Here is a 15198-nt window from a genome sequence, read left to right as displayed (position 1 = left end):
ATAAAGTAGTTAGAAAAGTGCCCCCACTATAGTACGCATTAAATAAACATAAGCAATTCTGATTCAGCTGCTATTCTCAAAGTCAGCAGAAATCACCATAAATGCAGACATCAGTAAGCCCAGGCAGCAGGGCCCGGGGGTCAGAGGGAACAGTGGTTCCAGGAAGATCAGAGGCACCGCCTGCACACTCTGCCCTATGCGGAGGAGGCATAATAAATTAGTTTTACTTTCCATGTTATTAGAGTTCATCAGAAAGATCCCAAGCCAGCCGTGCCATGGCCGAGCTGTTGACCCCACCCCAGACCACCTGGCAGCACCACCCGGCATTTCTGGAAGGTCTAGACCACCTCCTATCAGAGGCCTCCTCCCTCCAGCCTTTTCCCATGTCAGTGCCCAGTTCCCTATTTCTGTTCCCCGAGTGAAAGCAGGTGTAGATAAGACAGGCAACTTCCTGCTGCCCAGTCAGTTGGGCTGAGCAAATGGGAGCCAGACGCTAACACTTAGATAAGTTCCCCAAGGACACCTCTCCTAGGGAGAATAATCAATGTTAAGGCAAGGACCCACTTACAGAGGGCCAAGGAAAGGACTTTCCTTTTGGCTCAAAAGTGTCCCTGTGTAATCTTTTCTTCACTATAATGCTAGGAATCACACCTGGGGGTGGGGATTTAACATGCTAATGAGACATGCCATGCATGAAGAAGTGTGTAGTTGAACAGCACAGGCTCCAAGACACCTCCCCCTATACCTGCCTAGATATAGGTTCCTCCAACCCCACTCCCGAACTCTTTAAAACCAATGTCCCAGCTTCCCTGGGAGAAGAACCCAGTTTTTCCTTCTCATGGTGTTCCTTGTACAAAGCTCGATAAAACTTTCTCTATGTCTGCATTGGTGTCTGGGGATCTATCTTGATTTCCATCCAGGGGCATTGCAAGGACCTAGGATAATACAGGGAGTGAGAACCCTAAGGCAGGAAGTAAAAGCTGTGGCCCCCTAGATCCTGGATGAGGCATCTGAAGACAGTGGGTGGAAGGACGTGAGTGACCCAAGAAACTGATGGCACAGCAGTTGGGTGCCCTGGGTGAGGCTGGGTGGGGACTCTGGAATCTTGGGGAGACGGGCAAGGGGATGGCTAGCTCTGGTCTCCGCTTGTCCAGGTTCTGATTCGTGCTTTGCCTGTTCACAGGAGGAAGAGCTGATAACCAGTGGCATTGGACTCCCCTGAAAGTCTTTGGATTCCAATAGATTCATGGCTTCAGGACCTTTGCAGGTGCAACAAGATTAGGGGACAGGGAGCAGCAGACGACAACTACCACCAGATTCCTGGGTCCTGAGGAGGTAGGGTCTGGGGATCCTCTTGAGTCCTGGGAAAATGGAAATGGGGAGCCCGGACTCCTGAGGAGGTAAGGGCAGGGGGCCTGGACCTCTGGGTCCTGGGAGGTGGAGGTAGGGGCAGGAATTAGAGGATGGGAGACAGGTTGTCCATGGAGCAGGCTGAGGCAGGCACCCAGGCGTGCTGGAACCATCTGTCCTTCTCTTCCTCAGGACAGGTGCCCCACCCACCCCAGGTGCTGCTGCTTTTTTCTCACACTCTTCATTGGACTCCTGGTAGCCATCCTTTCCAAGGTCAGGGGCAGGCCTTGAGGGTCAGGGGCTCCCAAGCTTGGGCCCCTTGGCTGCGGACATAGGCTAGCAGTGGGCAGAGTGAGGGGACAGCAGGTCCTAGAGGATGGCGAGGTTAAAAGTCAGGACCCAGGTCCCTCTGGGTTTCTCTGGTCAGCTGCCTAGTAGCCTCTCCTACAGCTTCTCCCACCTTTGGTGTAGGGGAGGAGGGGGAGAAGGCTAGAGGGAAGAGTGCTGATTACAGCAGACCTCCTGGTGTGGCCTTCTCTGGATGTCAAATTTTCTCATCTTCAAATAAGATTAACAAAGACCTTGACTCTCAGAAGGATCCAGAAGGGCCAGTGTAGGGTACAATACACAGTAGGTGTTTAATCATTTCAGTTTCTTTTTTTCTTGGCATAGTCTTCAAGGTCCCCAGAACCCCGGGGCTGGAGTACTCGAAGTACGAGATCTACCAGGAGCTGACCGAGCTGAAGGCCAGGTGAGTGGCCGGACACTGGGATCTTAGGGCCTAGACCCTTGGTGTGACTCTGCTTGTGTCCGTTCTCCTCTCTGGTCCTCAGGTTCCTCCTCTGTGAAATAAGAACCCTAACCCTAACCCAGTCATGAGGATGTTGGTATTTGGTATTGCAAGGGGTCCAGACACATGGCACTAAATTAATCCAGGCTCCTGTTCTGAGCTGTAAAGCTCTTATTTCTTCCAGTCTGGAAGAGATGAGGGTCAGGACTCCTGCATTCTCCAGGGGCTGAGGGCAGTCTCAGGAAGTGGACAGGGAATGAATGGTCCATGTAGGGTGTGGAGTCAAGGTGGGACCTCGACTTTCAAGAGATTAGAGTGGGAAGGTACAGGGATAGGGGCCTCCGGATCCACCTTCTCCAACAGTCCCCCTGTGCTGCTCCTGTCCTTGGGTGTGGACCTTCTTCCTAGGAAACTGTTACTTCTTCATTTCCCAGTAGAACTGGCCAAACTCTGCTGCTGCCAGCCAGGAAGTGGGCGTCCAACTTGTGGTGATCAAAAGTGCTGAGGAGTGGGTACATCAGTCCTATCGAGGACCTGAAGCATGCTGCTGACCATGGGCCAACTGGGGACAAGACGGTAAAGTGGGTATTCTGGGAGAGAGGCTTATAACTCCCTGTGGAAAGGCAGGGAGGAGAAGGGTATCAATGAGGGGGTCGCAGGCACTTTGCAAGGAGATATAAACAAGATCTAAACATGTATGAGTGTTTTGGGGGACACATAACATGTAAATAAACCCCAGTGGTGTGCTGGTAAGTGTTTAACAACTAGCTCTCTGAGTCGGGGTGGGGGGAATGTCCTGATTTCTAGCTTTTGCCAATTTAGTGTTTGCCTATTTCCCTGGTATAAATTCTCCCGCGATGGTTGATTTCAAGCTATTGACATGATGTCACTCGATGAGAAGCTGAAAAGAGATGTATATGAGGAGCTGTCATGAACAGTTTTCAGTGCATTAAACCCAGGCATGAGTAAATATGTGTGGATATACTTAGCACATGTGAAACCCACAACCACGTATTATTACCAAGTATGTGTGATGAGAGACCAGGTGTGCACATATGTCTACAAGTCAGAACTGGTGTGCTCATAGGATACAGATGTGAGAGAAACTCAGACATCCTGAGCACATGTGGGGGCTCAGGATCTGGCAAACTAGAAGCCCGAAGGTCAGACTAAAAGATGAACTTCCTGGCAAGAAATTGAAGAGATGTCGAATCCGGAAAGTGGAGGGACAAGCTCCCTCCTGACTTCTCTTCATCCACCAGAACTTCCTGCAGCTGCAGACTTCCAAGGGTAACTGCCTCACCTGCATGGGGCTCTCAGACCTGAAACATGAAGGCACGTGGCACTGGGTGGACAATTCACCCCAGTTGCTCAAATAAGTCTCAGAAAAGGGGTCCGTCCCTCTGTCAAGTGGGAGTGAGCCCTGACATGAGGATCTTCTCCCACTTCCTGATCCTCAGACTTAATAGTCTGAGATTTTCACTGAGTTGAAAATCATACTCATGTCTCTATAGGATGGCAAGTGCCCCAAATTCCACCATCAGAGCTGCAGGAGGAGCTTGCAGCCTGGGTGGGTGTTTTAAAATATAGTGAATATCAGCAGAATATCTGAGGCCCACAGATCAGATTGCCATTGAAAAGACAGTTTGTTATAGTCACAAGTTCCAAGAGAAGAAGTGGACACCACATTGCAGGGGTTTGCACAGGGAAGCACCAGGTTCGGTCAGGAGGCAGAGGGAGAGGAGGAACTGTGGGCAAGAGCCTGTATTGTGGTTTTCACAGGCAGGCAGGATTGGGCAATTTAGGTAAGCAGGCTTAAGGTTGGCTAGTTTAGAAAATTTCAGTGGGCTCTGAGGCATAGGGCCCTGTTGTCTGGTATCTGCCTTGGGGTGGTTGGGACAGGGGAATAGTGACCTGGAAGGTGAGAGCCTGATAACTGAGGTGTTTGGGGGTGTGGGCTCTGGATTGATCAGTTTGTATTTGAAAAGCATGTCCTGGAGAGGAGGACTCCTGCTAAAATTGTGGGGGCAGGAGGCCAAGGTGAAGTGACTCAGGCATGCCATTAGACTGTCCAGAACGAGGCGTGCCTGACACATGCAGATGTGAAAACAACAGGTTAACAGAAGCTAGGACCACAGTTAACACAGTGGGACAGGGGCTCCTCGTCTGGGTTGTCTTTGCAGCTTCATGAAGTATTGGAACAAAGGAGAACCCCACAGCAGTGGGAAGGAAGATCGTGCAGAATTCAGAGGTGATGGCTGGAACAACTTCAAATGTGACATCAGCAAATTCTGAATCTGCAAAAAGTCCACAGCTTCCTGCTTCAGTGACTGAAGCCTGGTTTCTGTACTCGATCCCCGCAGCCTCAACTTCCCCTCTGCTGGCTCTGCAGAACCTCACCCATGTTTACGCCAGCATTCCTTCTCCTGGTCTGTACATGCTGAGATCTTAACAAAAGCTCTGGAACTCTTCTCTGTCAGACTTCTCACTCCTTGGCTGAATTCTCTCCTTCCTCTAATGCCTCAAGGTTCCCCTTGGCTCAGAGGTTGTAGTTCTGGGCACCCTGCTCCTTGGAGATCTCTAAAAAAATAAGAAGAATCAAGTTCAAATGAAGTCACTTGGTGCTAAGCCCCATGTCAGCATACAAAGAGTTCAGTGCAATTTCAGCCCCTTCCAGGAATGTAAGCTCTAACCAACCAGTCAACTTGAAATTTCTTGGTTAGGACTAGCCAAGACTCCTGCCTCCCCCTAATGGAAAGTGATCTTGCCTGACATAATCCACTCTTTTAACTTCCTTGCCACACTCTCTTCTGCATTTTATCCAGCTCCTTGGAATTCCTTTTTACTTGCTAGATAGGACGTTGCTTGATCCATGAATCATTCAATAAAGCCAATTAGATCTTCAGATTTATTTCATTGAATTTTGGTTTGTAACAGAGCTTTATAAAGTGACCCGGTGTGGAATACGATGAGGGCTTGTGTGTTCCATTGGTCTGCTCTCTCTGTCTTGACAAGATCACACTGTTCAAATCACTTCAGGTAGCCACATGGCCCCAGAGCTTCATCACATCCACGCATGCCTTTCTGCTTCCCAACATTATTCTGCCATTGCCTGCTTCCTTGTCAGGAAGCCTTCTCTGATTGCTGGAGCTCATTTGAAGGCTGGAAGCACAAGGCAGCTAATGACCCTGGTCAAGCAGTGATTGTTGGGAGTTGGCATATAGGCACCCCAGCTCTGTCCTGCCTCAGTGATGTGGTAGACCCCAGAGCGGGCAGCCCAAGAGGAAGAATGTGTGGCTCCAGCTGCTGGAAAGTCTGTTGGCAGACAGGCAACAGCCCCTTTGGGGACAACTCAGCTGCAGAGAGCCACCTGACCAAAGGTCATGTCCTTTTCCTGGCACAGCTCACACTGGTATAAGGGGACAAGATCTAGCCACACTGTCTCCACCCGGGACTATTCTGGTTTAGAGCTCCCTGTGAGGTCAGCTGAGGCTATTGTCACACCTGCCTAGTTCAACTTCTCCTTCTGCCCAGGACTGCTTCCTTCCTGTGATAGAAGAAAAAGATTTATTCTTTGTTCCCAGTTCCTGGCACAGGCTTTCTAAAACCCTTGGAATTTGTTGAATGATAGGGGTGTCTTTTGTTATTCATCATGAACCCCATGGAGCACACTTGAGTTTACACTAATGAGGTGATTTAGGATGAGACCCCTAGAGAGCTTCAGGATGCAGCTGGTTACTAAAAAGACCAAATATGTGATTAGAAGATTGGAACAATCAGCCCTACTTACTAACCTGGGGTGTGATGGGGCTGGAGATCCAGTCTATAAAAACTCAACAAGGAGACTGGGTGAGCTTCTGTGTTGGTGAACACATCCAGGTGCTGGGAGGTAATACACCTGGAGAGGGCACAGAATCTTCATGCATCCCGTCCCCCGTCCCTTGCCCTATGCATCTCATCCATTTAGCTGTCCCTGCGTTGTATCCTTTATGATAAGCTATTAAATATAATCAAAGTGTTTTTCTGAGTTCTGATAACGATGAACTGGAACTTTAAGCAAACGTGATCAGTCAGGAGAGTCTATGGTAGGAGCTGGGGCTCACGGAACTTTTCACGCTCTGTGTAGTTATGAGAACCCTACATGTGAGAACCCTGCAGGAAGAACCCTATGTTTATAGTAAAGCTCGATGGTTCTAACTTCTCCTTCCCTTAACTTCCTTTTCCCTTCTATATAAACACTCCTCCATCTTAGCACCCAGGCCAGAGCGTGCATGTGGCTCTGCCATGTCTGCATATACTGGGTTGCAAACCTTTCTTTTTCCAAAATAAATTTGTTGACTAAACATCTAGGAGACCCTGTCTGATAAGGATTGGAGGGGCCCAGGGTTCCTGGTGGCTTCTCACAAAAGATGTCTCGTGGCTATGGAAGAACCTCAGGTGACCCTTGACATAGCAAGTAAGCAGATCAATTTTTAATTGACATGGGAACCATTACTTGGTCCTGATGGATTATGCTTGGCCCTTAACCCCTGAGGCTCGTACCATCGCAAGAGTAGATGGCCAGCCCAGAAAGAAGAGCTTCATCCCACCCCTGACTTCTTGACTTGTTAGTTACTGCTTTTGGACATGGTCTTCCCTTGACCTTTGTTTTCCTCCTCACCTGTGCCCACCCCTAGATTTCAGTGAGACTCTGAACTCCAGCCTATTTCCTTCATAACATTTACTATACTTGGCTTCTTCTAATCAGTCTTAACCTCCTCTCTGGACTGTATTCATGACCACTAACTCTACCAATATGACTTTACTCTTCTTAATTTTAATCTATTTTCAGGCCCTCCAAGGAGGATGGGAATCTAATGCTTTTGTAAACTTTTCAAACATCGTAGCTAGGGGAAACTATCTCTCTAATTGCTGGATCTGTCATCTGTACCCCCAAACATTCCCCCCTTGGCTTATGTTACACCCTACTTTCCGTAATGCGTCATTATTCAAATTTACCCATTCCACCGTACCACACTCCTATGATATACTCCAATAGAGGGTTTACTATTTCAAACAGACTGGACCTGTGTAAATGTCACTGTTATTTTATAAAAAGACATTACCAACATACCTCCCTGCTTGTTCCTGAGATTCAAGCTCCTCTTACCAAAGCTATACAATTGAGCCAAGCCCACCAGGGATGGCCATGATCTCTCGGCAGCTACTCATTTCTCCAGTATCTAGCTGGAGCTCAGCATGCCTCTCAGGCATACACTGCGACTCTGTGTTCTGGGGCTGCTTTAAACGACACAGAACCCAATGCCTACTTTGGAGAATGGACGTCAGGAACGCCTACCCTCATTGTTGATTATAATACATCTAGTTATACTACCAATTCTAAAATGATTCCTCCCTTTGTTATGGGTTCTAATAACTCTAGTCTTACTTCTCATCTTTGGCCCACATCTCTTTAAACTTCTCATTAAATTTGTCTCCTTCAGATTACAACAGTTCCACATAAAGATGGTGATGCTACAGAGATTTAAGCTGATTTCTTCAATGGAGTTCTCCGTGGAGGAAAATCTTGACCCCCCAGATCAGACAAGCTAAGATTTTCAGTCCCAGGTTAGGTAGGGGCTATGCCCTGTCACAGTAAGAAGTAGCTACAGAAGCCTCACCTCCAGTCCCTTAACACCCCATATGGTTATAGGTTCGAAAACCTCTCAGGGGGTTTATGAGGCAGGATAGATTACTCAGAGATGCCCCCTCCCCCTCCAGGTCATGGCTCAGAAAACTTTCTTTTCTTCAGACCTCCCATTTTAGCCCCAGCTGGAGAAATAAGCCAAAACCAGTTTTTTCCAGCTAAGATACCATCTTTTGCTAAGGCATGACTTTTGGCTACTTATAATATCATTATAATTGCATTCGCATTACAAATATTGCTTCTCCTATCATGCACCTGCCACCATGACTGTTTCAGAAACACCATATAAGGAAGAAAGAACGGAAACCAAGCTTCCTGCTTACTGGGGGGAGACAATGAGGTTACTGGGGGGAGACAATGAGGTTAAGTCAGTACCACATTTCCTGAGCCCTACCCCTAAGATAAACAAAAGCCTCTTGTGACTCCTCTCCTCTCTGTCCTCTGTCTCTATCTGTCTATCCATCTCTCTCTCTCTCTCTCTCTCTCTCTCTCTCTCTCTCTCTCTCTCTCTCTCTCTCTCTCGTTTGCCTGCATTCCCCTCTTGAGTGTGTACTTTTGCTTCAATAAACCTTGCATTTTCCTGATTACTGTTCATCTTGCCCTTGAATTCTTTCTTATGGCATAAGACAAGAATCTGGTCACTGGAGTCCCGAGCTTTCCAGCAACGGTTATTTCTACTGAAATCAGTCAGTTTGGCCTAGTATTACACTGTGCCACTATAAAGAGAGGAGTGTCATCCAGCTCAGCCTCTAACTGGACTTTTCAAGGGTCGATTAGAACTGGCTTTTAGCCTTCGGCTTGGTCCTCTGGGGTCAGACTGTTCTAGAGTGAGCCTGGCTAGTATCTGAGCTGCAGGTTGCTCCAGCTGTTGTAAATTGTCTTGGGCCCTTTGCTCCAGAGAAAAATCTCTGAAAAATGGGATCTCAGTTATCTAAATATTTTAAGATTGTCCCTTCTTTGCCAGGGATGCTTGCCAAGTAAATGGTTAAAAGCTGTGTGCAATTTTCATGCTCATATTTAAGTAAGTGGACAGATCTTACTAAAAGTAATTCAGAAAATTGGTGGTCACTGTGGAGAACTTTTGAGATTCCCAAACTTAATTTTCTTAAAACCTAATTGGACAATAATAGGGCTAAAATTGTTAAAACGAAGTGGAATGCCCATTTTGAATGGTATTTTGAGGCTTCCAAATGAGACTAAGAGTCTGAAGTTGCCTGTATGAGAATTAAAATCTGAAAATTAACAGAGGCTACCTGCCAATTGAAAAAGAGAGAAGATGGCTTCTCAAGCCACGTGTTCTCCCTCTGCAGGGCTGTGTTGCCCTTTCCCCTCCATTCCATCATCTCAGGATCCATCTTCAGGTCCACCCTATTTTTCTTTGCAGACTTTGCCTCAGGCTTCTTCTCCAGCTTGCCACAACGCTCCTTCTCCAACTCCTTAGCCTCAAGCTCCACCTTTGATGCCATCTTGTCTTCCACTCCCTCCTTCTTTTCCTTCGGTTCTGCCTCTGGTGCCATTTTCCCTTGAATCTTCTCCTACTTTTTCTTCCTCTGAATTTATTAGTACTTCCCCATTTAAAATTAAACCCTCTGGTGAGCCTAACAGACCCCAAGTTTCATATGTCCCCTGGACTAAAGACAGTTTCAAGCCATTCATTGTAAAGGATTCTCAAGTTTGCTGAGGAGTTTGATAATGTTTTCAGGCCTACAGCTTGGGTTCTCTTGTGGTGGCTGAAAAATTGACTCTTCCTGGAAATTATTGTTTGACTATCGCTATGGGCACATAGGCCTTTGATTATAGGAATATAACATTCTAAACAAGCTTTCTGCTTCTGTACCCCCGCTTACGCACCTGACCTGTGAGTTGACAGGTAGTGAATAGAAGAAAGATAGACCTTTGTGTTTAGACAGAATGAAGAATGGGATTTTGGGCTTAAAAACCCTGTACCTCTACATTTTGGGGCTGCTTAATTTGGGGTCTGCGTACCCCTGGCAGACCCAGCTGGCTGAATAAAGAGTGTTTCCTATAACTCACTGAGTTCCTGTGGTCCGTGTGTCTTTCGGGGGCTGGCGGCTACAACGTTTGGAGGCTCCGGCAAGATCTCAAGGAGTGGCCCAGGGATCTAAGACTGGACCGGTTGCTGTCCCTGTTACAGACTCAAAGGGGTGGCCAACCCGAGATGTTCCAGGGCCCTTGAATGCCATGACGGGGTTAATGCAATCGTCAAGGATGCAACTTTCAGGACACACTCTTTGTTCCTGATCCTGATGGGAATTGGGAATCTGGAATCTCCAAGGCCTCAGCGTCTGGATAAAAGGTACCTTCCTGGTCCTGTTGACCGGTCATTGGGGGTCCGTGGAGAGACTGGATGCAGTCATATCTCCCAGAGCATGGCCAGGCTACGGGATGCCACCTCCTGTTGTTGGGTTCTGTTCTTTGTCTCTCTCTGGTCCTGTCTAGGTTGTAGGTGACAGACTTCTCTGGGTCCACCTGTACCTCAGTAATTGTTCTTGTCTGGGTGTGTGTTTTGTGTTTTCTGTTTGTGTTTTCTGTTTTGTGTTTTCTGCGCAAGCGATGGGGGAAAGCCCAAGTTCACAAAAGACACCCTTGGGGTGTCTCCTGCGACATTTCAAAGAAGGGTTTGTAGAGGGAGCTAACTATGGTATAAAGTTTTCTCCAGGCAGATTAAGAACATTGTATAAAGTTGAGTGCCTGTCTTTTGATGTAAACTGGCCTCTGGAGGGCTCTTTTGACAAGGGTTTGGTGAGGAATGTTTGGAAGGTTGTCATGGGAGACCCAGGACATCTGATCAGTTTCCCTATGTTGATCAATGGTTAAACCTTGTTCAGAACCACCCTCCTTGGCTCTGCTGGTGTGCCCTTTCTCTGGGGGAACGGGTTTTAGTTGTGGGCACCCCGAAACATGTAGCAACTGAATCTCCAAGATGGCCCTGTCCCTCTGTGCTCCAATCTCCACGGGAGGACAGTGACCTTCCCCCACCCTATAATACAGAACAACAGAGGCCAAATAGCACCGCCTCACCTTCTTGGACAGCCAGCAGGTAACCCCTATGGGCCTCCTGCTCCCACTTTGGGCGGGGCACCAGCCGATACCACCACCCCAGCCATCCTCCCCTTTCGAGAAGCACCACCTCAGGGGCATCACACAGACCGGCCCTTTATGATTTATGTGCTTTTCTCAACTAGCGACCTGTACAACTGGAAGACACAAAATCTGCCTTTCTCTGAGAAACCCCAGGCATTAATAGGACTCTTAAAAAAGTGTCTTTTAGACTCACTGCCCCACCTGGGACAATTGCCAACAGCTTTTAATTACCCCCTTGACCTCAGAAGAATGTGGATGAATTCAGACTGAAACACAAAAGATAGCTGTGGAAGGGAGGAGAGTTGAGGAAGCAGGGGAACAGATTGAGGAGGAATTTCCCTCCACCCGCCCAGACTCGGGACACAATTCTCAAGCAGGGAGAATGGCATTATATCGGTACCACCAGATTCTAATTGAGGGAATTAGGATGGCTGTTCGCCAGCTAACTAACTTTTCTAAGGTAACTGAAGTTATACAGGGAAGGACCTCAGGAATCCCCTGGAGCGTCTCTTGAATTAGGCGTACTGGGTATATACCCCCATTGATCCTAAGGCCCCTGAGAATCAGCAGAAAATTAATATAGCCTTTGCTACTCAGGCAGCCCCTAATATCCAAAAAATTAGAAAGTTTTGCAAGGATGAACCTGTCCCAACTTGTTGAGATAGCCCAGAAGGTGTTCAACAACAAGGAGGCACCAGATGACCCCAAATGTAGGGCTAAAATCCAAAGCTACTGTCATCAACCCAGCCAATCTGTTGCCAGACTCAGACCCCGAGGCCCCCGTTCATGACTGCACAGATTTCACAGATGCTGTGTATTCCTCGCAGCTAGACCTCAAAGACTCCCCTCTGCCTGAGGCCGATGAAGTTCTGTTCATGGGAGCAGCTTCATAGAGGAAGGAAGGAGGTATGCTGGGGCAACGGTCGTAATTCTAACTGGCACTATCTGGTCACAAGCTCTTCCCCATAGGACTTCTGCTCAAAAGGCAGAACTCATCACCTTCACTGAGGCACTAAGATGGGGAAAGGATAAGGCAGTCACAACATACACTGACGGCTGATACGCCTTTGCCACTGCACATGTACACGGAGCCATCTACAAGGAAAGAGAGCTTCTGACTTCAGCTGAAAAGGACATTAAGAACAAGGAGATCTTAGCCTTACTTGAAGCCATATAGATGCCTAAGGCTTTTGCTATTGTTCTTTGTAAAGGGCATCAAAAAGAGAATAGTCCTGAGGCTGAGGGAAACCTACTAGCCGATGCAGAAGCAAGAGCAGTGGCCACAGGCCAGTGGGGCCCCCACCACATCTACTGACTGTTGTCCCTTACCCAGAACTGCCTCTGTTTCAAGATAAGGGAGCCACTAGGAACCAACAGGGTTGGTGGATGACCCCAGATGGAAAAATTGGGCTCTCATGGGCCCTCGGAAGGACTCTCCTCCTCCAACTACACCAGACCACACACGTAGGGCAGACTAAAATGCTCCAGAAGGGAGAAGAACCGCAGAGGAGATTGCCTCATGATGCCTGGCTTGTGCCCAAATTAATCCAAAGAAGGGGACGATAGAAGAACCTAGGCACAGAGAAAGAGGAACTTATCCAGGGGACCACCGGGAAGTAGATTTCACTGAGGTAACCCCGACTGTGGGGGGCTACAAATATTTACTTGTTTTTACAGACACCTTTTCAGGATGGGTAGATGCCTTCCCTACCAGGAAAGAGACTGCCTTAGTAGTTACTAAGAAACTACTACAAGAAATCCTCTCTTGATTGGGTCTCCCCAGAACTTTAGGGTCAGACGACAGGCCAGCCTTTGTAGCAAAGGTATTATAGCAATTGGCTAGCTACCTAAATTTGCAATGGAAACTCCACTGTGCCTATTGGCCCCAAAGTTCAGGCCAAGTAGAGCAAATGAATCAGACCCTAAAGGAGACATTAGTCAAATTAGGATTTGAAACTGGAGGGACCTGGGTAGAACTTCTACCTTTGCTCTTCTCCGAGCCAGGTGTACTCTGTATATTAATGGATTCGGCCCATTTGAAATTTTCTTTGGAAAAGTCCCACCTTTAGTACCTAGAATAGAAAATGAGAAAAAGGCAAAATTGTGTAACCTTGTCTTACTCAAGTCGTTACAGGCCCTTCAAAGTGTACAGAAGAATATTTGGTCCCAGGTTCATGCTGTCCACTCAGCTCCAGGGGATGGACTTCCCCATCAGTTTCAGCCTATGTGGATCCGGAAGTTCACTTCCAAAGGACTAGAACCCAAATAGAAAGGACCCTTCACTGTCTACCTGACAACGCCCACTGTAGTTAAAGTAGACGGCATCCCATCATGGATTCATCACTCCCATGTGAAGGCAGCACGAGAGTAGACAGCTCAGGAAGACGGGTCCTTAAGACTAAGACTCAAGCGTACATAAGTATAACCCTCTGTTTCTTCTTTTTTTCCCCTTAAGCCCAGGCATTTGACCAGCTACAACCAGAACCAGAAGGAACATTAATAACTTTGCTAACGACAATACACAAGGTCTTAAATAAGACCACCCCAGACATAGGACATGATTGCTGGTTGTGTCTAAACCCCAAACCCCCTTACTATGTCAGAGTAGGAACTCCCCTAAACTTAACTGACCATCAGCAGGCTAGAATTTCAAATCAATTCACTAGCAGAAGTAGTCCTTCAGAATAGAAGAGGTTTAAATTTATTATTCTTAGAACAAGATGGATTATGTATGGCTCTAGGTAAAACCTGTTGCTTCTATGCCAATAACTCTAGAGTAATTAGAGAAAGCTTATGACTAGTACAGAGAAATTTAGATGGCAGAGAAAGACAGAGACAGGAATCAAATAACTGGTTTCATAGGACGTTCAATTGGTCACCATGGCTAACAACCCTTTTTGTCTGCTGTAGCTGGACCCTTAATCATCCTCCTCCTCTTGTTAACTTTTGGCCCATGTTTCCTTAATTTCTTGTTTACATATATAAGAAAAAGAGTTAATTCTATAAGTCTTTTAAGCAAATTCTGTATAAAAAATCAAAGATATGATTGTCTGCTAAGGCCAGTGGGGAATGTGGTGGCTGAAAAATTGACTCTTCCTGGAAATTACTGTTTGACTATCGCTATGGGCACATAGGCCTTTGATTATAGGAATATAACATTCTAAACAAGCTTTCTGCTTCTGTACCCCCGCTTACGCACCTGACCTGTGAGTTGACAGGTAGTGAATAGAAGAAAGACAGACCTTTGTGTTTAGACAGAATGAAGAATGGGATTTTGGGCTTAAAAACCCTGTACCTCTACATTTTGGGGCTGCTTAATTCAGACCCAGCTGGCTGAATAAAGAGTGTTTCCTATAACTCACTGAGTTCCTGTGGTCCGTGTGTCTTTCTGGGGCTGGCGGCTACAACGCTCTGATTTATATCAGCTAATTCATGTTAGTTGGTAAAGGCCAGGCTTGACTCTGGATGAGAACTGCCAGATGGAAACATCCCGAAAAGGACTTAGAAACCCTCCAATTTGGGGGAAAAAGCTAGAGGTCTTGCTCGTAATTGACACCAAGCAATTTCGAATGCTTTCCCAAAGCTCGTTGATTAGAGCAAAATTCAGACTTGGTCATAGAAGTCTGACGAATCTGTTCATGACTATTATAATAGATAGACATCAGGTCATTTTTACAGAAAATTCTGATTTTCCCTCAGATGTTGGCACCATTGGGATAACGTTTAATTCTTTGTGTGTTAATAGGCTGAACAGCAGTCTTTCCCTCCTGGTTAAGAGAACCAGGATGGAATGGGAGTCCATGGTCACCCTAGATTTGATTAATGCAGCCAATCATCTTGCCCATACTCCAGATGAACCACTTAGAAGTAAGATTGTCAAGATTTTAAATTTTCAGTCTTGGCAAATGAGAGGCTCTATGTGAAACCAAAAGACTCTAACCTTTTGCCATTATCACAATGAGCCAGGACACTGGAAAGGGGTTGCTGTAAGTGCAAACATTTCAGATGCTCTCAGCTTCTAAGCAGCCTCCCAGGGTCCTCCTCCTCCCCAGTGATAGGCTCCAAGGACTCACAGGGGCTTTTTCCAATCCTTCTTCTCAGCCTGCTTGGAGAAACTTCTCTTCAAGTTACTAAAGAAACTTTCCAGTGTCACTGACACTGGCACTGTGCCCTCGGTGCCCAACCCCACGTCATAGCACAGCTATGACACAGAGCAGTAACACAGTCAGATAGTGGGGGTTTGTAGGAAACTCGGCAGGTTCATATC

General features: G+C 47.0%; 1 protein-coding gene across 1 annotated transcript; it reads left to right on the top strand.

The window, feature by feature from the left end:
• The first annotated feature begins 275 nt into the window (after nt 1–275).
• LOC107519892 (CD209 antigen-like) lies at nt 276–4474 on the top strand. The gene is given in 7 exon segments (XM_036233348.1): nt 276–336; nt 2023–2101; nt 2184–2194; nt 2504–2652; nt 3403–3509; nt 4175–4180; nt 4324–4474. Coding segments are annotated over 7 exon segments (564 nt in total).
• Nucleotides 4475–15198: the final 10724 nt, after the last annotated feature.

This window comes from Rousettus aegyptiacus, unplaced genomic scaffold (genome assembly GCF_014176215.1).
Source record: "Rousettus aegyptiacus isolate mRouAeg1 unplaced genomic scaffold, mRouAeg1.p scaffold_m13_p_16, whole genome shotgun sequence".
Lineage (NCBI taxonomy): Eukaryota > Metazoa > Chordata > Mammalia > Chiroptera > Pteropodidae > Rousettus > Rousettus aegyptiacus.
This window is presented reverse-complemented; position numbering and strand designations above follow the sequence as displayed.